The sequence below is a fragment of the Calidris pugnax genome, unplaced genomic scaffold, assembly GCF_001431845.1.
Source record: "Calidris pugnax isolate Ruff unplaced genomic scaffold, ASM143184v1 scaffold14, whole genome shotgun sequence".
NCBI lineage: Eukaryota > Metazoa > Chordata > Aves > Charadriiformes > Scolopacidae > Calidris > Calidris pugnax.
Genome location: NW_015090793.1, coordinates 4,562,252 through 4,585,048, shown reverse-complemented (window position 1 = coordinate 4,585,048; position 22,797 = coordinate 4,562,252). Strand labels below are relative to the sequence as shown.

The following is a 22,797-nucleotide window of genomic DNA, read 5'->3' as shown; positions in this document are numbered from 1 at the left end:
GGCAGCGAGCCCCGCAGGCTCCGGCAGGAGGGGACGAGCCGCGGTCTCCGCCCGGAGGCCGAGGACGGCGGCGGCGGCGATGCGGGCTCCCCGCTGTCCGCGGAGGGGCTGCGCGGCCCCCGGCAGCAGCCACCGCCGCCGCGGGAGGCCGGGAGCAGCGGAGGGGAGAGCGGCCGGTCGTCGTCGGCGGGGGGCAGGAAGAAGACGCGGACCATCTTCTCCAAGAGCCAGGTCTACCAGCTGGAGTCCACCTTCGACGTGAAGCGCTACCTGAGCAGCGCCGAGCGGGCCGGGCTGGCGGCCGCCCTGCACCTCACCGAGACCCAGGTGAAGATCTGGTTCCAAAACCGCCGCAACAAGCTCAAGAGACAGATGTCGGCCGAACCCGAGGGCCCGGGGCCGGCACCGGCGGAGCCCCCCGGGGAACCGCCGCCCCCCGCCGCCGCTCCGGCTCTCTCCTTCCCGGCCCTTTACAAGGACAGCCCCCTGCTCAGCCGCTGCTTGCTGCCGCTGCCCTTCCCCCTGCTCTACCCGGGCAGCGCCATCCCCTACCTCTGCCTCCCCGGGCCGGGCAAACACTTCAGCCTGGTGGATGGGGACGTATAGCCTCTCCCCCCCGGCCCCCGACCTCCCTCTCGCCGGGGGCCGCCCTGACCTTATTTATGCCCCCGCCGTGTCGGTGGGGTGTCCGCCTTCGCCACAGCCGGCGGCATCCGCCCCCTGGCCCACGGAGGGGACGCCCGGGCTCCCGATTGGCCGGTGCCCGCGCGCCGCCGGGTGAGCGTGGGGGGCCCCCCCGGCCCCCCCCCCCCCCCGCCCCACGCGTGTCCGTGTCAGCTTCAAAGGGCGCTGCCAGCCTGTCCTCGCTCTTGCAGCGCTTTTTCGCTGGTCAGGACGGAGGAGGTAACACGGAGCCACCAAAGAAACCGGGATGTCTTCTGCCTCCCTCCTTCCCAAATTATCCCCTGCCTGTATTCCAGGGGAGCCGATGCTCTGCCTCAGCCCACGGGGGCTGTGTCCCCGCGTCTGCCCCAGCGCCGTCACCATCGCTGTGCCGTGAACAGAGTCACTTTTAACACAGTTTGTTAAAAACGAAGGCCGAGATGTGCTCCTATGTCTCAGTCTTCACCTCTGATACCCTTCAGATTAACTTCTCCCCATCTTTGACATTCTCAAAATGTAGACACCTTTCCTCAGATCTGGTTTTTAAACTGTGGCTTCTCTGAATTCTTCCCTCCCTTCCCCCCCCACCCCAAAAAAAAATATCCAAACTCTCTCACACTTTTTGTGCTAACTGGCTCGTCTGCTGGGTTTTTTTTGGTGTTGTTTTTTTTTTTTTTCAGAACAAGACAGGCTGTCTCGCATACTTCTTGTGCTAACCCCGCCCCCCGAAACCTTATGGGACAATTTTATCTGCTATCCTAAAGAAGTGGGGTAGGGTTTTTTTTTCTGTTTGTTTGTTTCATAGATTTCCAAACGCTTTTATCGTCCTTTGGTCTCCAAGTTCACACGCTTTATATTCAAAGGTTGGAAATAAACCTTTTCAGAAAGCTGAAACGCATGCCTTTTCCATACCCTTACTACTAGGCACAATCAAACGAAAGATGTTTGCTAGAATGCATCGATGGCTTTTAGTTTAAAAATAAAGGTTAAAAACACAATCGTGGCATTACGAAATTCACCCGTGCGTGCTAAACCGGGCAACTTTTCGAGTTTCCCAGTGGGAAAACAAAAAAGCGATTGGCGTTTCGACTAGAGAAACACGGGTTTTGTTTCCTTTCCCCACTCTCGTCCCGTTTGTCTTTCCGTGGGTAATTCATACAGATGTGCAACGAACTTCCGTGCAGATGCGTGGGCCAGCCCGGGCAGGAGGTGCTCAAAAGCTCAAAGCCGCTGTCGTGATTTACTTCTCAGCCGGGAAAGTGCTGCTGCAGGGGCTGTGGGCGGGTGTACCCCGGCCGGGGAGCCGGTGCCAAGGCGGTCCCTGCCCCAGCCGAGCTCTGGAAAGCGGCTTCAGGGGCTGTGTGAAGTTTTCTCACAGTTGCCATGATCTGGGAGCGTTGTTTGACCTCTCCTCTCTCTTTGTAATCGCTCTCGAATTAGCCGCAAGTAGCAAGAGGAGTCTCACAAGATGCCCTTGCTCTGGAGGGAAAAAAAAAAAAGAAAAAAAAAGAAGAAAAAAAAGAGGCTTTTGAGGTTAGTATAACGAAGTGGACCTGAAGGGGACCTGCCGGGTGCACTTCACAGGCCAGGTTTCCCCAAACTGCGGCTCCCGGGAAGGTGCGGGAGAAGAATTAACTGTTTGGGTCACACGACCGACTCCTCTTCTCTGATCTGACATTATAATGATAGTTAAAGAAATTAGGCTCTTCTTAGTCCGAGGGTTACTCCGTGGATAAAACATTCGGAGACACATATAAGCGATGATGTCTTTACGTAGGAAGAAGATGTGCTATGGTTCCCGTGTGCCTACTTTTTCTATGTCGGAACCTCCCTTTGGTTGTTACTTCTAATATTTCCGATGTCGATAAACTCTTATGCGATTACTTCCAGGAGATTAATCAATACCGATAGAGGCAAACCCGACTTTTTCCAAATCCCTAGCAATGGAAGTTTGATCAGATCCAGCAGCTATACACTGAGGTCCCTTTCTTTAGTTCTTTAACATGGAACTAAAATTAATTTAAAGACAGTGCCCTTCCACATAACTGCAGCCTTAGATGTCACCTTGGAGAAAGATAATTATATAAAGGGTCGTTATTCGGCAATTAATCTACTTCACACAGCGTTTATCAAACCATTTTCAAAACATCAAACCATTATGCTTCTTTCTGTTTTATCAATTTGCCGTCCGATTTGTTTCTGGAATTACAGAGGCAACTGAAGAAAATTACGGACCTACAACCCGGAGCGAATTATTTTACAATAAAAGCAACAGCAAGAGATTTTCTGCATGTCGTAGTTCCAGTGCAGAGTCCGATTTTACAACTTGCGGCCGACCAACACCAAAGCTACAATCGTTAGGAGTTAATGTTGCCATCGGGGAATGCCTGAAACACCCGGGCAGCGGGAGAAATATAAATAACCATCCCCAAATCCATCAAAATATAACGGCCAGTATTGAGATCATTGCCCCAAAATATCAACCAAACTGATGCTACTGAGTGCAGCACGGCCAGTGGCAAGGTGGCTTTCTCTGAACAAAACCAAGTTCACGATGTATCAGGATTCCCAGCTGTGCAGTCAACGCTGATCACTCTGAATATTACTGACATTTCTTTTAGAGCTCAAAACAATTGCATTTGCAGTTATAAATCGTTCTTTCCTGCTTCAATAGGTGACTACTAGCTACCGTACAGCAGATTAGTACTGTCTAAGCTACTGGAATACTTTTAAAACGAAATAAACTGCAACAAAACTAAACCAAAAAAACCCAGCCCTGTAAGAGCTTTCAAACGGTTTGAGAAGAAAAAAAAAAAACAACACTGAAATCCAAACAGTGCTAGAATTTATTAGTTGCTGGAACTGAGATGTGAAAACGTGCTGTTAAGGTTTGACACGATGAAAAGAGATAAAGAGATAGTACGGCTGCATGAGAAGAGAATGAAGAGAGGATGTGTTTCTGTATTGAAGGGATTCTCTCTTAAAAACTCATATATAGTGCTCCGATTTTATTTATTTATTACTCATTAGACTAGCTGGAGGCCCTACATGTGCTGGGAGATCCATTGTGTTAGGCATGACACATACGTAAGGACAGCCTGCCCCAGAATACTCTGTAAATCGAGTGAAAAATGAAGATACAGCTAAGACCTGGCCACTGAAACTTCCAAAAGAAGGATTGTAATCAAACTCAACCTTTCTCAACAGGTCAATATATTTGAAAAGTGGTTGGGTACATACATGAATGCATTGCTCATGAAACAGTGCAAAAGAAGGACTTCCAAAAGTCTCATCTCTCCCTTCTCAATCTTTGCAAAAGCCCCCCATAGCTGATTCTAAGTGCAGCAGCTTCGGGAAACTTGACTTTCATCTCACCTGTGATTTTGTGAAATTCCCTGGGATTAGGATAATCAATCAGGCTGCTGCATGTGGCAGCTGTTCTTCTTCAGGAGCATGCTGAAAATTAGAAGATCCAATTATTTGTGTTGGAGAGTAAGTCTTCTCACTTGTCTCCTCTGTAGGAAGATTTTGCAAAACTTATCTAGGACTGGTTTCCCCCTGGAGTCTCCTGATCAGGAGGCTGAACCAGGAACTTGCTACTGGTTTGTTTTGTTTTGCTGTTCTCTAATCACTGTGTACATAGACATCATTATGGACCAGCACAAGATGTTGTGCCAGTCCTTCTTGTCAACTCCCCTGCTATTTGGACTTCTAATCAGACTGGTGCTCACCTCTGCAAGGTGAGGGAAGGTACCATACAGCCTATAGACAGAAAAGTTATTCAGCATAGTCTTGCCAGGGGTTGATATCGTGTTCAGAAAACTTTCCTGCTTCTTGTCCCCCACTCCTGGATTTGTTGTTTTTCTTTTTTTTCTCTCTCTTCATATTCTTTAGGTGCAAATTTGATCTACTGTCTGCTAACTCAGGATTACATGAACATGGCTTTTGTCCCACTTCTCTTTGTATTCTCTTACATGCTACCATGGAGTGCAAGACAATACATGCATCATGATCTTCTTGAATTTTTTTCCCTGCTTTTTTTTTTTTTTTTTTTTTTTTTTTTTTTTCCCCAATGGTTAACCTGAAATTGTACATCATCTTTCATTTTTTTTTTTTTAAAGGATTGAAATGATTACATCTTTTGTATGTTCATAAGCAGAAGTAGGGCTTCATCTGCCTAGGGGAAGGCTTGTAGCTTTACCCCAAAATGTAGTAATATTTCATATTCTGCAAGGAAGCCACCACAGATTTACGTTACTGAAAACAGGCAGAGAAAGAAGAGTCTCAGCTTCACCTCCCAGGGAAGATTCATTTGAATCATTTGAATCTAGGCAAGAGCAAACAAATTTAAGGAAGAATTAATGACAGCATCACAGAAAAAGCACAACACTGATCCAAACCCATCCTGAACCAGAAAATGTTAGTTTGGAGGAAAACACAGTAAAAATGCTTTTTGTGCATTTTCTGCATGGTGGAGGTCCAGCTGCACTTTTTTTCTTGAAAAGCCACTAGTGTCTTTCCTCTGTTTCTTCATGTGAATGTGTGCAGTGGGCTCATTTTGCAGGTTGAACTTGGGCTGGGCCTGATTCTGCTTTCCCTTGCAAAGGTATGATTAGAAGGCAAGGATGTGACCTCTAGAATATGTCTGACTTGGAGGTGAATTTGTCAGACTGACTTCTTAAGATCTTTTCCTTTTTAACGTATGTGAAGTAATATCCCCATAATTATGATGCAAAATAATAACCATATTGAAAAAGTGAGGTATGGATTTACTAGAGAGGCTTGGAAAAGGGTGAAAGTCATTGCTCCATGTATTTGCATTTCCCTTGTCACTGATGTTGACCATGCCCTTACATCATGAGATGTGATTGCTGACCAGTTCATTTGTCACTTCGAAGTGACATAATCATAAATATCGAAGTGACATATCACAAATAAATTGCAAAGACATTGAAGCCGTCTATTACTAAAAATAAAGGCGATGAAACGGTATAATATCAGGAATATTTATCTTGAGTCCTATTCTGTGTTGCAGTACCTGGAAAATGCTCTGCTTTTAAAAGCAAGAAGCCTTTCATTTCAGAGAAGAATTTAACTCTAGAGAAGATGGTGTGTTATGGCATAGGAAACGGTGATTGCAATATAATCACTGCACAGAGGGGAGAATCGCATCTGCCTCTTCTCTGCTCTCAACAAATCAATTACATGGGAACTGGTCTTGCTGTGAAACCCAACAGAGAGCAGACATCATCACCAGACGTTCTGAGAAAAATGAAACGTAAAGGAATGTCCTGTGTGAAACAGCACAACATTCCCAGCTGTGTCATCCAAATCAAATTATTTTGCACAAAAAACAATTGAGAATATATAAGCGGAGAAAGTCTTCAAGATCAGAAAGTCTGCAGTAGCCTAGAAGGTACAAAGCAGGACAGGAAGACACAGACATACTTGAAGAGGGCTCTAAGGAGGGCTGAAGCATGGCAGCAGGTAACAGATTTTCAAGTAAAATTTTGTACCTGGCTGTGAGCCTTTTAGGACCTGGTGGACAATGGAGGCTGTGTTTACAAGCAGGTATGAGAGCAGAGGGCTGGGAGCCATATTTGGAGTTGGCAATCCAATATATCAGATACAAATCACGAGTCTACCAGGACAATTGCATGTTGTGTCAGACCAGAATTGATGGGTGGATTTGAGGACAAAGGGAATGTCAGAGTTTTGAATAAAGACTTAATTGTACAGAGCCATGTCTGGATTTTGGTTCTCCGCAGTCTACTTCGGTCATGTGTATCCTTTGGGACAGAGACGCCTGAGTTGGTCTGGTTGGAGGAGAAGACACCCTAGTTTGCTCAAGCCTTTTTTATCAGATGCTTCTGATCATTATACAGGAAGAAATGACACCTTATTAAGCAACAGATACTTTCCCACAGTTTCGATTTTTTTCATTATTTTCATACTCGTGTTTACAGAGTTCAAAAGTAAGACCTTTATAAAGGATGCACCCATATGAAAGAAAAACTGTAAAAGTTCTTCTTCATGGTCTTCTTCTATCTTGGATTTAAATTACTGGATCACCATGGGTCTTCTCAAGTAGGGATGACAGCCTAGCAGTTGATGAAGACCAACACTTGATTGAATCTAGATCAGCTTTTACCCTGGTTCTCCTCCCCAGATCTGCCAGGTCCAGCTCTCCAATTCTTTCAACAGCCAGCTATAAGGCAACTATAAGAACCTCAGTTCAGCCTGTAGATTTTCTCCAGGAACACTTCAAAGTTTTGTGACCACCAGTGAGAAAAGCAAAGCTACCCACACAGCCAACACGACTGGTTGTGGAACAACTGGAATGACTGGTGTGGACCCTAGTTCTTTCTAAGCATCATGAATGGAATATTTTACTGAAAAACAATCCCCATATGCAATTTTTATTGCAATTTTTAAAGTAACACATATTCAAATCAGAAAGGAGATTTGACTACCTCTAGGATATATATAAAACAGTATACATATGTAAAGATTATACTCACTATGAAATACATACTTCCTTAAGTTGTTCCTGACAACATAAACGTTCCCTATTTCTCTTTTTGGTAAGTAAGTGACAATTTTAGATCTGTTTTGCAATTAATAGCCGTGGACTAATGTCTTTTATTCTTTCCTTAGGGCTGCAACCTCTACTGCATCTTTTACTGTCCACAACTGAAGTTGGAGTGAATCCTTTGTGGGAAAAGGTAAACATCTGAACATCCATGCGTGTTCTTCCATGCAAACTGAGATTTATAATACCTGAACACTGATTCCCAGTCTTTAGCTGAGTAAATAACTGTTGCACATGTATTTTCAGATATATTTTTATGTGTTTTAGCATATAATCGGAGACTGAAAAATGCTAAATAGTTAAAATTTATTTATAGCTGTCTCTAAGATTTTGTACATTTAGGATTGTTTGAAAACTTCAGTGCATACTCTCTATCCTTTTGTACAACACAAGTGAACCAATCTGGAGCTGTTATGGTATATTACTGTCAATGTTTGCTTAGAGAGTCATTAATGTGAAATTATAGATGCAAAGAACTCTAATTACTCTGTAGGAAATGTTATGCGGTAGGATGTGCATGTGTTTTTAAAAGAGCCTGTAATTTGTGGATTTGTAACTAAATATCTGCATTCAATTTCCATTATTAGATAATTACTTCACATATGTGTCTGTTTCCCCAGACTCCTGAACCTGACTTTTTAATGGATAAGGAGAACAGCACTCATTTATATATCCTTGTGTCAACAAGCTTTTTATAACCATGTGGTAAAAGTTGTCAAATTTGAATCCAGGCAAAATAGATGAAAATTTAGCAGCTAAATTAAAAAAGAAGTATACTTAACATGGGGAATTTACAGATTGCGTCATGAAATCTGTGAAATTGTATTTGGAAAATAAAGTTAGATCTTTAAGGAGCTCACAGAACTAAAACACATCAAGCACTACCTGTTTCTTAATGTTTCTCTGGATTAATGTTTCCAATAGATTAATTTTATCCTGAAAGAATAATTTGAAAAGAAGATTTCTGATGTAGAAATGCAGAATTAGTTTGAAAATAACAACTCGGTTATTCAGACAAATCCCATCTATTATAACATCTCCCAAGAACAGAAACTCGATCTCTGCATCGTTTCCATATACAACACTTTTCTGTCTCAAAAGCAGAGAATCTATGAGCATCGCTATCAGAAATAACAGATGGCTGATCCAGTTAGGACATCAGTGCCCTTTGCCATGTCATTGGACTCTGATCTAAATCAATGAGGAAATGTCCCTAATATGTCTACTCGTCCCTTTATTGTATAATCTTTTGCCCTGGGTCAGATGCCAGGATCAATGGGTTCTCATGTTTTCTGTTGAATTCATTGACTTCGTATTTTGAAAGGGGCTACTTAGGATGGTGACAGTAATAGCAGGGGACTGCACTTGATGAACTGAAAGCGCCTTCCACCGTAAGTCTGGCCGAGGATTACTGTAAGCAAACACCAAGAAACATTGTAAGTGAAAGCAATTTGGGAAGAGGCTCTGGGAACTTCTGAAAGGCATGCATTTTTAAACATATGGCTTCTCACTCCGAAGCTATGCTTTGGCGAAGCACTATTGTCAGACTTGATTAGATTACTCTAACCCTCACGGATCTGCTTGGAAGCTGAGGAGCATGTCTAGCAAACCCATGGGGGCATGATAACAAAGTTAAAAGTCAAGTGACTTGGAAAGAGTCTCTTTGGATCAGATCTTTTCTGAGGAAGAATCTGGGTGCTCCTCTCAATAAAAATGGTGGAAAACCATGGCTTAGTTTATTGGAGGCAAGACCTGAGATGTGTCATACATCAGGCTCTTAGAAGCAGCTACAGAAAATGAGAAGCTCTTGCATTTTGTGAAAGGCTGTGTGTGCTAATTTTCCCCTGCTCTTTTTGCTTTCTGCTACCAGCCCCAGAGGAATATACTGTTTATATTCTCAGATTGTTTCACATACTCAGATTATTCCAAGGTCTTTTTTATGAACATGCAAAAAATTACAATGAAATGTCAGACTCACAAATCAAGCATAACACTCTCCCAGTATGAATGAAATGAAGAACTTCAGCAGACTTTGTAAGTCAAGTTCTTTTGCAGTGTCAGACAGCATCAATTTTGCAAAAAATAAAATTAACAGAATAATATATAGGTCTGTGAAATGGGGTTGAGCCTCATTCCTAAGTAGACTATATATGGCTTTTGGCTATATTTGAGACTATGTACATTCCAGTTCAGTTTTTAATAAAATTAATACTTGCACCTGGCACCACTGTTTTCTAGTGGCGGTGGAACAGATCTATAATTGCAATTATTCTCCTCCTGGGTGATTTAGTTCAGCTCCCTGCATCATGCAGGATATTTCCCTACATTGTTTCTACTACTTATCTAATCTATTATTGAATAGTTCTGGTGATGGTGCCTCAATTACCTCCATTACCTCCCTTCCAATGCTTAACTGCTCTGTCTGATACGATTCCCTCCTGCCCCACAATGAATGGCTTGGATTGTACAACATGTATTTTTAGGCTATATTCCTTGGTTTGATCACTTACACATTGTTTGAAACTTCCACTTTGAAGAGGTTTACAGTGTCATCAGGACTTGTTGTGTAATCTCTTCCATCCTCAGGCTTATGAACTGGGATCCCGTCCAATCCTTCTACCATTGATGTGGCTTTCCCTTAGCCTTTTCTGAAGTATTTATTGTGTGTGCTCTGCTTTGTTTTCTTCCCAAATGCACAGATCAGAAATGCTCATAGTAGAGTGAAGTAGTACCTAAACTGGTGATGTAAAATCAAAGTTTAAATAAGTTTACTATAACCCTTTTTCTTCATATTTCAGTGCCACAAGACAATGTAATACGGTGATGGTTTTCTGTATTTTTTTGTTGTTGTTCAGGGTCAGTGTTTTAATATGTTGTTTAATTTTGTCTTTAGAATGAATCCTTTTATCTACCCATCTATCCACCTATCTGTCTGTCAATAGATCTATCTCACTTCCACTTCCACAATGCAATATAACCACAGTATATCGATAACACCACATATTTTGTTCACAGAAGCAGATCTATGGCTCCTACCCTTATTTTCAAGTAAGAAGCACCTCTCTCAAGAGCATTTGCCAGTGACCCCACTGCCCTAGCTATTATGTCCAAGGGAAAATGGTAAAGCAGAAATATAATTTATTATGTATTTAGCAAAGAAAAATGAGAGTCGTCCGGGCTGTGATCTTAAGGCTGACAAATACAAGTGCACCACACCTAAGTGATGATGCTGATGGTGTGGTTAGAGACCCTCTGCTGCGTACACATGAAGTAACTTGAAATCTCCTCCAGCTCTCTCACTGTGTGTCTACTGGAGAACACAGTCCAGCTAGGGAGAGCCTGGATGCCACCAAATACAGACAAGCAGAACAGAAACATCTATCAGTGAAGATTTCTATGGTTACACATGTAGTCTCTATTACATCTTGATGTAATACATGCATGAGCATTTTGCCTGTGCATCTTCGTTATGCGTGAACAGATGGGAATGACTGGAAAAGTAACGTAATTCCTTAGGGCAGAAGGTGGAATATGGATGTGAAGAGAACATGTATACAATGAGGGCTGTATAATCTCTAGGAAAGGTGTGGACTCAGATTTGTGACAAATTCCTTGTATCACTGCTTGAGGATAAATGGGTTATCAAATGAGAAGCGCTTAATGTCCTCCCACCACTGTTGTTTCTGACCAGCAGATCTAATTGTCCCTGCCAAAACTTGAGGGCACTTTAGTGGCTCAATGGTCTAATTTGGCCCTAAATAATATATCTTGCCTTGCTATGCATTTGGTAGGTAACATTGACCCAGGGATGAAAAAATTGAAAAGGGGACAATTAAAGGAGAGGGAGAACTAGCCAAGCTGTTCGGGGTTACACGGGTAACCTGTGACAGGGTGAGGATGAGACCCCCCCAGGCCTACAGAAATTAGATATCCCCACAGGTGAAAGACAACCTCAATGGCTGTCATAACTAGAATCTCAAAGTTCAGCTTTTCATTTTATTATTTCCCCTCAGACAGGAATACTGGCTGTAAAACTGGTAAGAAATTTTTTGGCGAAATATTTCTTTAATTGTAAATGCTGATTCATCTGAAATTTATCATGGGAAAGAAGTATTTGGCTGAAATATTCAACTTTTGGGCATTCTGGAAACACTGCAAACTAACCAGAGTTTTTAGATGTAACATTTTCAAAATGTCAAGTGCTAATTTTGTCATTCGAAAAAATGGTTTTTTTTTTTTCTTTTTCTAAAAGAGGAAAGAGATTTACAGATCAACTAAATAAATCTTCAAATATCTGAAGTGGAAATGAAATATTGACAAACTAGAGAAACTGATTTTCAAATATTTGATTTTTTTTTCATTTTTCACAGATTTATTTTGAGTAGGAATACTTTTAAAGGCACAATATTTGTGGGGCTGTAAAATTAACAGATTAAAGATATCAACAAGGATTAGAGAGGAACAAAATTCAGACCTTTTTCAGTACTTTTCAGTAATGTCACCATTCAAAGCCGTGTTCGTTCTTGGATTTAAGTCTGACTTCTTGTCATGTTAGAGGCCAATCCAACCCAAAGTCATGTTTTGGGCTCTGAAGACACCTGGATATCCACAAAATCCAGACCTCCCAGCCCCATCCTATTGCACAAGTCAATCCCTACAGACTGTTCCAGCAGTATTTTCAATGACAATATGGTGAAATCGATATTAATTTTAATTATATTTTGGAAGTACTCCATGGATTAGTTCACCAGCAAAAAGTTGAGGGGGAGTGCAACATTACATGTGCAAGTGTTACAAATGGAGTCTGACATGACCAGCAAGAATTAGCTCTGAATAGCCCAGCTTTGTGCGTTTTGACAGACTTCCACGACTGCTCTCTGGAGCATGAAATAAAAGTCTGAAGTGTGACTGCAACTCTGCTAACAGTGTGCATGTTTCACTATACCTTCTTTGTCATTCCCTGAAGAGTGAGAAATCATGCCCTTTCTCCATTACTTATACAATCCCGTTGAAGAAGTAACACACACTTGCATTTTTTATAAATAGGTGAGGTAATGCAAACCCTTGAGAACCTTGAATACAGGAACTGAACTGAAGTTGTCACACTCCTGAGACTGAATGCAGTTTCAAAATGTTTTAAAATCTGTAAATATCTGATTCAGTAGCATCTAAGCTCAATTTGTAGATCCTGTGAGGACAACATATTACTATTGGAAACCGGATTCTTTTCATAATTAAGCACTTGGTTCTGCAAGCTCTACAGATAGAAAAATCCCATGGGAGTCATTCTGAGAAAAATCTTCAAGAATCAGGACCCCACTCCCCTATAAAGCAAAGTAATACGTATTAACGACACAAAAAGTTACTATCAACAGTAAACTACTGTTATAGATAATTTGGTGTCTTTAATCCATTTACTGATGAACTCTTGATTTAATGTCTCTTGTGATTTGATACGTCTGTCTGTTATTTTTAATATTTCTGCTGAAGGAAAGACCAATACAAAAAAATCATACAGATGTTCATACTTATTTGCTTGTTTTACAGGCAAACAATTGATGTAAACAGCCTCTAGACTCACAGGTAAATTTTGCAGTAGAAAAGAGACCTTAAAGTTAATTTCACTGTCTGGGGACTTTCTGGTGAAAGAAGAAGATATGGTCTGACTTTGTCTTTCAACATGCTCCACCTCTTTGAAGTCTGAACTCCATAGAAAAAAAGTTAGTCTTGAGGCTTCTTTAAGTAACACGGCAGGAGAACTGGTCCTTGGTCACTTCTTGACTTATGTCAGTAAGGGCATAAGATTGACTAACACAGGTCCTGTTCTGCACAGGACTTGTCCATGTCCAAAAATCTAGTTCTGTGAAAATATGTCTGATAAGATTCCTAGCTTCCAACCTTGCATTTGCCCAATTTATTCATAATCAACCAAGGAATACACATATGCATTTTCTACAATTTATCCTTATAAAAGCATTCAGTAAGTACTTACAGGAAAGAAAACCCTGCTGAGCCAGTTAATCATTACTTTGAGAGCAAAGAAAAAAGAGAGCTAAACTATAATTATAACCTTGGTGATAATGTATGTAGGAATCTTTCTTAATCCAGGCTAATCTTGTTCCATGTTCTTACCTACTATAAAAATCTGAACGATTTTTGACAAGATCCAAAGTTTTGTCAGTTGTTAAGAATTAATTGAAAAAATTACTAGAGCACAGCAGCCATTTCAAAGGGACTGACCCAGAACCAATTAGAATTTTGTAACAATTGACCATTCACCACAAAACAGTTATCATGAGCTTTGGCCTCTGAAGTGTGGTGTTGGGGGTGGGGGAGAATCAGATTAAAGAAACTTTAATTTTTTCCCCCTTTAACTAAAATATCGTTAGTAGCAGCTTTCTCAACACAACTATCAATCAACTTATCTGGGTTTTAAAGGCTACGCTCAGCTTGCAGGAACAGCAGTACAGAGTATAATGGATGATTATCCCCTGGCTTTAGATGATACACAATATAGGTTACTATCTTGAAAAAACAGGTCAGACATAGGAACATTCTTTATCAAATTGCTGTTGACAGCCCAAACAAGAGATTGAAGAACACCACAAAAAGGTTCTTTCATCTAAAGACAACAGAGTTTATAATTGGTCATTCTTTCCTCCTTCATCCTCTCCTTCTCAGCAGAAAAAAGAATTCCTAGTGCAGTTTCTTGAACATGGTCAGCATGAGGGTAGGCTGGTGTACACTGAGAAATAGATTCAGTGTTCAGTCTTTCCTCCTAATGTTCAAACTACTGAGTGGGGAGGAAATGCCAATAGCGGTCTTAAATGTTAAAAAGGAACAAGAGCAAGGTAGAAATTTGTGCTGGATTATCAATAATTCAAGACAACAAATATGTAATTACTTTGAAAGAGGAAAGAAAAATCAGTCATAAATATTTATCAGTTTATTCTATAATATGTGGAATATTCCCTTTTACCTTCAGTCCAAAGCAAGTATACGTGGTGGATACATAACTACGTAGAAACATGTGTGTTATGACATCACATATTTCATTCTATACCACATATATGTGCACATATAGGTATAAAAACATAAAGCTATTAGATAGATTGAAAAGGATGCTAGAGAGAGATATTTAATGATGAGGACTTTTTCCAGAGGATCACTATGTTTACAATGCAGAGAATACTCTGTTAGTCCAACTTTCTGCCTGTTTCAGGTTGTTATATTTCACCCAGTTACCTTTCAGTTAAGTTATCTTAGGCTGGTTAAAGCATATTCCCAGGAGACACTTGCAAACTTAATTTGAAAATACCAAAGCTGGAAAATTTACTTTCTCCTTTGGTGGAGACTCCTTTGACTCTAGCAGTCAATCCTTCATGAAGAATAGCTAAAAAAAAAAATTGAAATCAGAGCAATTAAATCACTGTCCCACAAACACTTATGCTTTTGCTTACCCTGACACACGTGAGTAGCTCCACTGAACTCAGTATAAAGACAAATCAATAGAACTGCTCATGTGTATCAAGTTAAATATATGAATAAGAGTTTTTAGATTTGCAGCCTGAAATTGGCTTAAAAAAAGTCTGCAATAAGATTTTTACAGATTTTATAAATTAACTTCATCCTGAAGAAAAAGATTGCTTCAGGAGATTCATAGCATGCATGAATTGACCCGACCATTATCCTACAAATATGCTCAGCTCTGTTCATATTTCTTTAGCTCTGGCTCAGCGTTCCATTTGGCAAAAGCAGAAAAACCAGCACATGATAAAGCCTCATATGGATCCTCCATACATGTTTCCTGAAAGAAGCAGCAAGCATAATTGTTAAATGTCTGCAAGAAAGGCAAAGGCTGTAAAAATTAATCATACGTCTAAATAATCTTAATCTATCTCTCCAGGAACTGAGTAGCATTTGTTGTAGCCATCTAATAAAAACTTGTGCCAAGATTTAGAGAGAGGAAAAGGTTGTTGTGTGTTTTTTAGTGAAGTATAAAGGCCTTTTCTGACAGGGGCCTCTGTAGGGAAGCTTCATAGGTAGGAAGCATAGGACTGTACAGCCTTGTTATTTTTGAGAGGTGAGCAAAGCTAGGTCCTGGATGATGGGAAGTTTGCTGATGTAGAGCCTTGTTGAGGGTGAGTTATCGTGTGAGGCCTTTCTACCTCTTGGCTGGAGGGTCCTTCATGCACACATGAAGGTAGTTGCTACTTTGAAATAGTTAAAGGGAGAAAGCTTGTGACAAAGCAAAGAGCCTAAAGGTGCTTTACTTTTTTAGGTTTCTTGTATTAAAGTTGGAAAGTTTGTAGGCTGTGTTCTATTTTGTTTTACTGTACATGGCTTTGAGTAAAAACCATACTAAAAGAATAATGAATCCTGTCATCTCCTTTCTATGAAATTCAGGGTTTTCCAAGGCAGGAGAGCAGGTGAAGTCCCCTTTGAAGAATACACTTCGGTCATGCTTAGCATAGCGTAACACTACCCAAAACCCCCTAATAGGGCAGTGAAAAAGGAGACCTGCAGATCAAGGACCTTTACCTTCCCTACTGGTTTGTGAGTCTCACTCAAGCTTGGTTTCTAGATGAGTGCAATTCCAGTCACTTCAGTGGGTTTATTTACAATTCATTTAATGTCATTGTGAAAAGAAACAGACACGAAGTTTGCTTTGGTGCTGCACATCATGTTGCGTCACTGTCTAGCAAGATTCCCATTGCACATTTTTTCAAATGGATGCATCTGCCAGCCCAATACAAACAAAAATAACTTGCATGTGTCTTACGTTAAAGCTGAATGAGAAACGTGATGCTACACCAGTGTTGTCCATTCACCACTTAAAGCTCTAATGCCTCATTAAAGACATCAGAGTAAGTGTATGCACGTTTTTTTTCTTTCCCTCTTAACACATAAAGGATGGGATCAAGTCCTAAACAGCTTCCATTCAGATAACTTTTAGAGGTCCCTTTATTCTTGTAAGACACCAAGATCCTTCTGTGTGATTTTGTCATATTCGTCTCCATAAAGTGATCAGTATTGGAACATTTCTTGCCCTGTTTTCAGACAACCCTGGTAGCTCATGAGACAAATCATGAAAGTCTCCGTTCACATGTGATCTGCAATATCCACAATGCTCCAGAGGCTGCACAGACTATCTAGAAATCTTGCTATGACTTAGATGCTCATTCCCCCTTCTCTTCTTTTCTATCTAACCTTGTTCATGCATTTATCCGCCGACTAAATGATCGTTTTTGTGTTGCTCTGCTCCTCCTGTGTCTTAAAGCCATTAGGTGCTCTCCACGCTGACTCCCAGTCAAGTTTCCTAGAAAAAGTTTATTTGTGTGCCTATGCTGAAAGCAGAGTGCTGTTTACAGGATTTTGCCTGTTCAGTGCAGCCCTGTTAGTCCTGCCTTGAGCTCACCCTCCCTCCGTGTGCACTGGACTGTGCCCTCTGAGGCAGGCCAGTAGTTGCTTCCATACAAGTGTTTCAACTGGAAAATTGACTCAAAACTCAACCTACCACAATAAAGTGTGTTTTGTTTGGTTAATTTGTCTTCTGTGGCGATGTCAATGAAGTGATAGCTTGGTGGCAGGCACCACTTCTATCTATCTTTCTCTTAATAGTTTGTTCTTTGTACACTGAAAATAACACAAGTCACTAAAAAAATAACAACAAAATAGTTGCAGGCCTAATGTTGCTCCTGGAAGATGTTTCAGACAATACCCACCGCTGCTGAGCTTTGTGATTTTTTTTCGACAGCTGAATATGGGAGATTACCTTCTTTTTTTTTTTTTTTTTTTGCTCCAGCTCTACTCTGATGGAAGCAGTTCAGGCATTGATGTATCTGCTTACATTCAGTGCTGGTTCAAAACTGGGTCTCTCTGGGAGGGCTGGTTTATTGCATGTTGAGGAACATGCCCTAGCTCAGAACAGCTGGACAAGGCTGTCATCTGAAACTGTCCTCAGGACTGTGTTTTTACAAGCTACATAGCTATGTCATCTTAGTAAATGATTTTTTTTTCCAAAGTGAAATTGGGGGATTTCCTTTTTTTTTTTTTTTTTTTTTAAACACAGCAATATATTTCAATATATTTGTATTATAGCATATATAAAGGCACTAGCCAGCCCAAGGGATCCATCGTGTGGCTTTGTGCTCACAGTATAAAACAGGTTTTATTGCTCATCACTGTCAATCTAAATAAATGAGACAAACAGTGTGTTTTCCTTACTCAGTAGAGGGATGAAGAAATCAAGCAAATTTCTACCAAAACTAAGATTTAAAACAAGTCCGGTGAATATCAAGCTGCGCATTAATTCCCAGGTGACCATCATCCTTATGTTTATCATTTATAGGTGGCTTTTTGCTTGTCATGAATGCAGGAGAATAAGCTTCATTTGGATTCCCCATCCTCTCTCATCTACCTTTTGATGTGATTTATTATTTGCCAGAAAGCTGAGAGGCTTTGATGGCCTGCGTGAGGCACGTTTCAGCTGATGTTGTTCTGGCCTGTCACTATGTCACACTTCGAGTCAAGGAGAAAATGAAAGCATGAAGGAGCAAGAGATAGTTTATTCATAACAGAAAAATTATAGTCTGTCTCTTACTACTGTGTTCTTATTCACCTAGAAACTTTTCCTGCTGCTAGTTTTTTACTGGCAATAGACGAGCCAAGCTATTAGCAGAGCTGTTCAATAACAGATCAGCTTTTTCTCATGTTTGCCGCTGACATTTTACTGTCTTCATCAACTTCTCTCACAGACAGACCTCCTATCTGTAATGCTGACCATAATAGCAACAGCAGCAGTGAATGAAATATATATTTCTTACTGTGCTGTGCTAAGGAAGTAATGTAATAGACAAGGTTTGTGGGTTGATGCAACTTGTAGCTGCCATTGCTGCTTTCCCTTTTATAGCATTCTCTTTTGATGAGATTAATACTGAGTTTATACCATTTAGCAGTGCATGATAGAAACTTTTTTCCCATCTGGCTCTGCTTCTGCATGTTTGAATTATGGAATGAAGATGTAATGTGTTTCTACCTCAGTGTCCTCTTGATGTACTTCCAATTTTAACAGGGAAAAACTCACAAATAACTCAAGACAGTTTACTGCCTTTTTCCTTTAAGAGGAATGTCTAGAAAGGGACCATGATTTCCTCAATATTAATTGTAAAAAACCTTCTACCCCCATATATATAAACAGCATTTGGAGGTTTTTGGTTCATGCGTTGTATTCAGTCCACATGCACACTATAATTCTCCATGGGAGCTGTGCTGATCACAGGTAATTGCTCAGGTGAGTAATGTAATACTGAGCCTGTGGTTGTGTACTCCAGTGAAGATTTATGAATGCAAATAGAAAACTTGGCTCCTACAAGCACTCATGGTGAGTCTCAGCATTCGTTTCCCCAGAGTGTCTCTCAGCATTTGTTTCCTCAGAGTGTCTCTGCTCCTGAAATCTGAAGGTATAGATCGATTCTGAAATAGCTGGACGTAAGCATATATGAATTTGCTGCAGTGTAAGTGAAATAAGTGCAGTGACTGGAGTACCATAGGAGAACAATGAAGATCCAACTTAAGTGGTCAGCTGCAGGGGAAACATTCCTGCTGGAGAGAGGGTAGCTAGACCCAAATCTTTTGATCACACTAATAACCCTGTAAACTTCAGGCCCATTCACAACCAAAGGAAATGATGGGGGAAAAATTATGAAATACCACCACCAAGAAAAGGAACTACGAAACTAAGCAGAAAGGGAGCTGACAGATCAGCACACAGCTCCCCAGAATATGAAACATTCTGAGGCTGCAGAATAACAGTAAAACTGTGCTGTGAAGCATGGGTGCTGCTAAGAATAGTTTGAAATAGCTGAAGGTGGAAATTACAAATGAGAAAGCTAAGTTTGGCAGCAAGGTGAGACACCTGCAAAGGTGCCTTTGGCTCTTGACCTGGCTTACTCAAACGGCCCCAGGGGCATTTATGGCCTCACTGCCCCAGGTTCCCATAAAGTTCATATTCAACTTGTCACCAAGTATGTAGTAGAGATATAGACATAGAAGAAAAGAGCAAGTTTGGATGAAAGAAACAAATCTGAGGGGTTTTCCTCCCAATTGTTTTTCTTTACCCATGATGAATATAAACACTGAATACTTCGGGGACTTTCTGTGTCTCCAGGAAGAAAGGTACAACTTTGGCAGGTGGCAGAGAGGTGAAAGGCTGAAGGCAACCACTGGCTTCATTGCTGACTCGCTGCCCACTGTTGGCAAAGAGGAAAAATTACTCAGCTCCTTTCCTGCCTGTCCATGGGTGAATATGTACCCCATGGCAGGGCACCCTCTGAAATGCCCCTTAGTCACTGGGTACAAGCTTTCTAAAGAGCTTGGACCTCTGCACATCCTACCTTCCTGACTTCAGCCGGAGTATCTGTTGGGAAGTATTCCTAATATGCATTATGGCTGGACTATAATTACACAAATGTACCACAAAGTGGTACATTGCTTCAAATTGCCTTTGATGTAACTTAAGTTGAAGGCTACGATGGCAAACAGGTCAGAGAGCATCCAAAAAGGCAAGTTTGAGCAGCTAGGATAGAGTGCGTGTTGCAGATGTTAGTTGCCTTCAGCAACTGCAGAGTATTTATCCCTGAATTGAATGACATCGGCTGTCTAGCATGCCCCTTGGTTTCTTAAGCATCTTTTTAATAGCTTCTGTTCTTGGATTGGGTTAATATCGATCAAGAAGTAACTATTTACCTTGGCTAAGATACTGAGTGTAGGACTCAGCATTTTGGGTTAAAAGCAATTTCCAGTTGACAAGTACATGAGGATTAATTTTCTATCTGAAATACATTGATATTGACAGGGTTATTAAAAGGGAAGTGATAAAAAGAAATGGAGAAGAACAGTCATGCTACCTTTACCTTCACGGTTCTGTTTAGATTTGACCTGATTGTTGAAACCTGAGGTGTGAAATTTTGCATGAAAAATACACAAAACATTGTTTTGAGTATTTGGAAGGAATTACCACTCTTGCAAGTGTCGGATTCAGCAACAGTTCACCCCAGTGCTTGGTGTCTCCATGGCCACTTGCATGCATACAGTGATTCAGGATATGGTGTACAGTTATGGAGCTGCATGGGAGAAAGAAAAGGCAGGAGCACATGGGGACAACCTGGAAGTTAGAAAGTGAGGTCAAAATGTTAAAAAGAGAAGACCAAAATTAATTCTATTCCCTGACACACTGATTTCTAGGTGAAAATGTTAAACAGTTTGAAACAGAATTATTATTCCTTGTATTATTCCTCCTGAAAAAAGTGAGATTTCTGCACTATAAATAAGAGGAGAGGGATTTTGACAAAAATAAAATGAGGATGTTTCGGGTGAGTGACTTCAACAGAAGTATTTTTCCATTCAACCTGGATTTCTGCATATTTTATGACTATTTTTTTCCCCTGATAAACACTTGCTTCTCAATGAGGAAAACTGAGACTGAAAGTTTGGTAGGTCACTGACATAAACCAAGAAATTGTTATCTTAGAAACTCAGTTTCAAAAGGTGACTCAGCTGATTTGCCACATCCAAATTAACATCATCTGTGGTACCTTTGTTTCTTTCTTTGCTTGACACAAAGGGCATGACCGTAAACTCTATGACAATATAAATAAAACAAGTTACATATTTGTCATATTATAGCTAGGAAATATGCTTATAGATATACTCAGGCCATTTGGCATCAAGTCTAGACCGAAGGGTTTGCTGAGAATCAGGAGACTTTTGAAAAGGCTGAGTTGCTTTGGGTAACTCAGCAACTTAAGAAAGTAAAACATTTTATTAGTACCATAAGAAATAAAAAAGCAACCCAGGATTTTAGTTATGTAAAAGAACACTTGGCTTTGCAAGAAGAAGTTGATCAATTATTTTTTGCGTAAAGGAGGAGTCCAGGGGCTTGTGTAGCCACAGTTTTGGCTGTCCCTGGGCAGGTCTCCAGCCTGAGGTGGCAGCAAGAGCTTCTCTCACACCCCTCACTCCCAGGAGAGCAGCTGAAACAAACGTGCTGCATCTCCAACTTGCAGTCAAATGTTGAACAGTTATAAATAGCTTTGACGGGCTTCTCTAGTCTTTTGGAGCTTGTGGCTTTCTGTAAGCTCAGATGACCCTGTCCCTGGAGCCTGCACTGGGTCTGAAGGAGCCAGGGGCCTCTGCTCCGGAGCAGTGTCCATTGCTGTGCTGCTCCTTTCAACAGTCCTAGAAACCTATCCTTTGGGATGCTCTGGGGGCTAAAGAAATCTTTCACACTCTATTGCAGCTACTTTCTCATTGTTCTTTCATCAAGAGTACATTGAAAGGCACATACGTGGATAGCAAATTTGAAAAAAAACCCCAAACCAAATACGAATGCTTGTTAGGAACATTTTTACAGACCATGAACTTGCACATTCGTATGCTGTCTGGGCAGCACATGGATGGCAAAAAATGCAGACTTGGTCCCACATTTTCTCATTGTGTCTTAACCAGGCAACATCATGTACTGAAGTGAGTTTTATTGTCACTTCCCCAGCTTTGTGTTATCTGTTTTTTTTTCCTTTTAGATTTTTTTTTCTGTTTAGCTGGTATATGGTCAGGTAGGATGAGTTCAAGCACAGGCAAAGGCCATGCAAAAAAACTGATTATATGGTTACATGATATTACTAGTTTCCAGTTTTCTTGAATGTGTCAGAGCTATGAAAGGTTTTAACTCTCCAACTAATGTGCCGAAGGGTACCAGCAAAGAGGGCTTCATGATGCAAAGGCTCCCTTCAGTTCGAACTAATATTGTTATATTCTGGATTGATTTTGCTTTTCTAAATAAACTAGTTTAATCCAAATAAACTTTAATGTAAATTTTAAAATTATTTTGTATTTTTTGAATTCAGCTTAATTATTAATGTGGATTAAATATTGGGGTTCTTCATGCTAAGAAAATAGCTGATTAAGGTAAGCTGCTTCCCCTTTTACCTTAATTAGCTCAATGTGCATACAAAGTCATCTGATACTTGAATCTACCAACTTTGGCTATTGTTTGCTTTTCTGGTGGAATTAGTGGGTTCCTCAGAGATCTGAGAAAGGGTTCAGTAAATTCAGCAGAATTAAATATCCTCTGGTATTTTAATCTAGCCGTGGTGACCACTTTGGGGATTTCAAGCTCCAAATTCTGCTTCTTGGGGGCAACTGAGTTAAGTACTTCTTGTCTGAACGAGGAGGAAGAATGTGCTCCTGGTGCACTCCCTTCTTTTGAAAGGGAGGTGTTCCAACCCCTTTCATTCCTCCTGGAAGCTTACAAAGCAGGTGAGTGGTCTGCCATGACCTATTTCTTATCTTTCTGCTGTGCCAAAAGGAAAGAGGAAAAGAGCTCTGGCTGCTCTGTTGATTTCTTCCTCTCTCCCTTTCCAAAGCTTCGAATCGGCAGGCTTCCCGGCCATTTCTAAGGAAAATACTTTCCTTTATGGCTGTGCAGCCTGCAATGCCAACTGTGAGCCCACAGCAACACTCGGAGGTGCAGGGAGAAAAAG

The 22,797-nt window shown here is 40.9% G+C and overlaps 1 protein-coding gene across 1 annotated transcript in view; it reads left to right on the top strand.

Annotated features, from left to right (window-relative positions):
- The window catches only part of LOC106902878 (homeobox protein HMX2-like), a 3,159-nt gene extending 2,495 nt beyond the window's left edge, over positions 1-664 (top strand). Inside the window, exon 4 of the mRNA XM_014966705.1 lies at positions 39-664. Coding sequence (XP_014822191.1) covers positions 39-606 — 568 coding nt within the window. The 3' untranslated portion in view covers positions 607-664. The remainder of the gene's footprint in view (positions 1-38) is intronic.
- Positions 665-22,797: the final 22,133 nt, after the last annotated feature.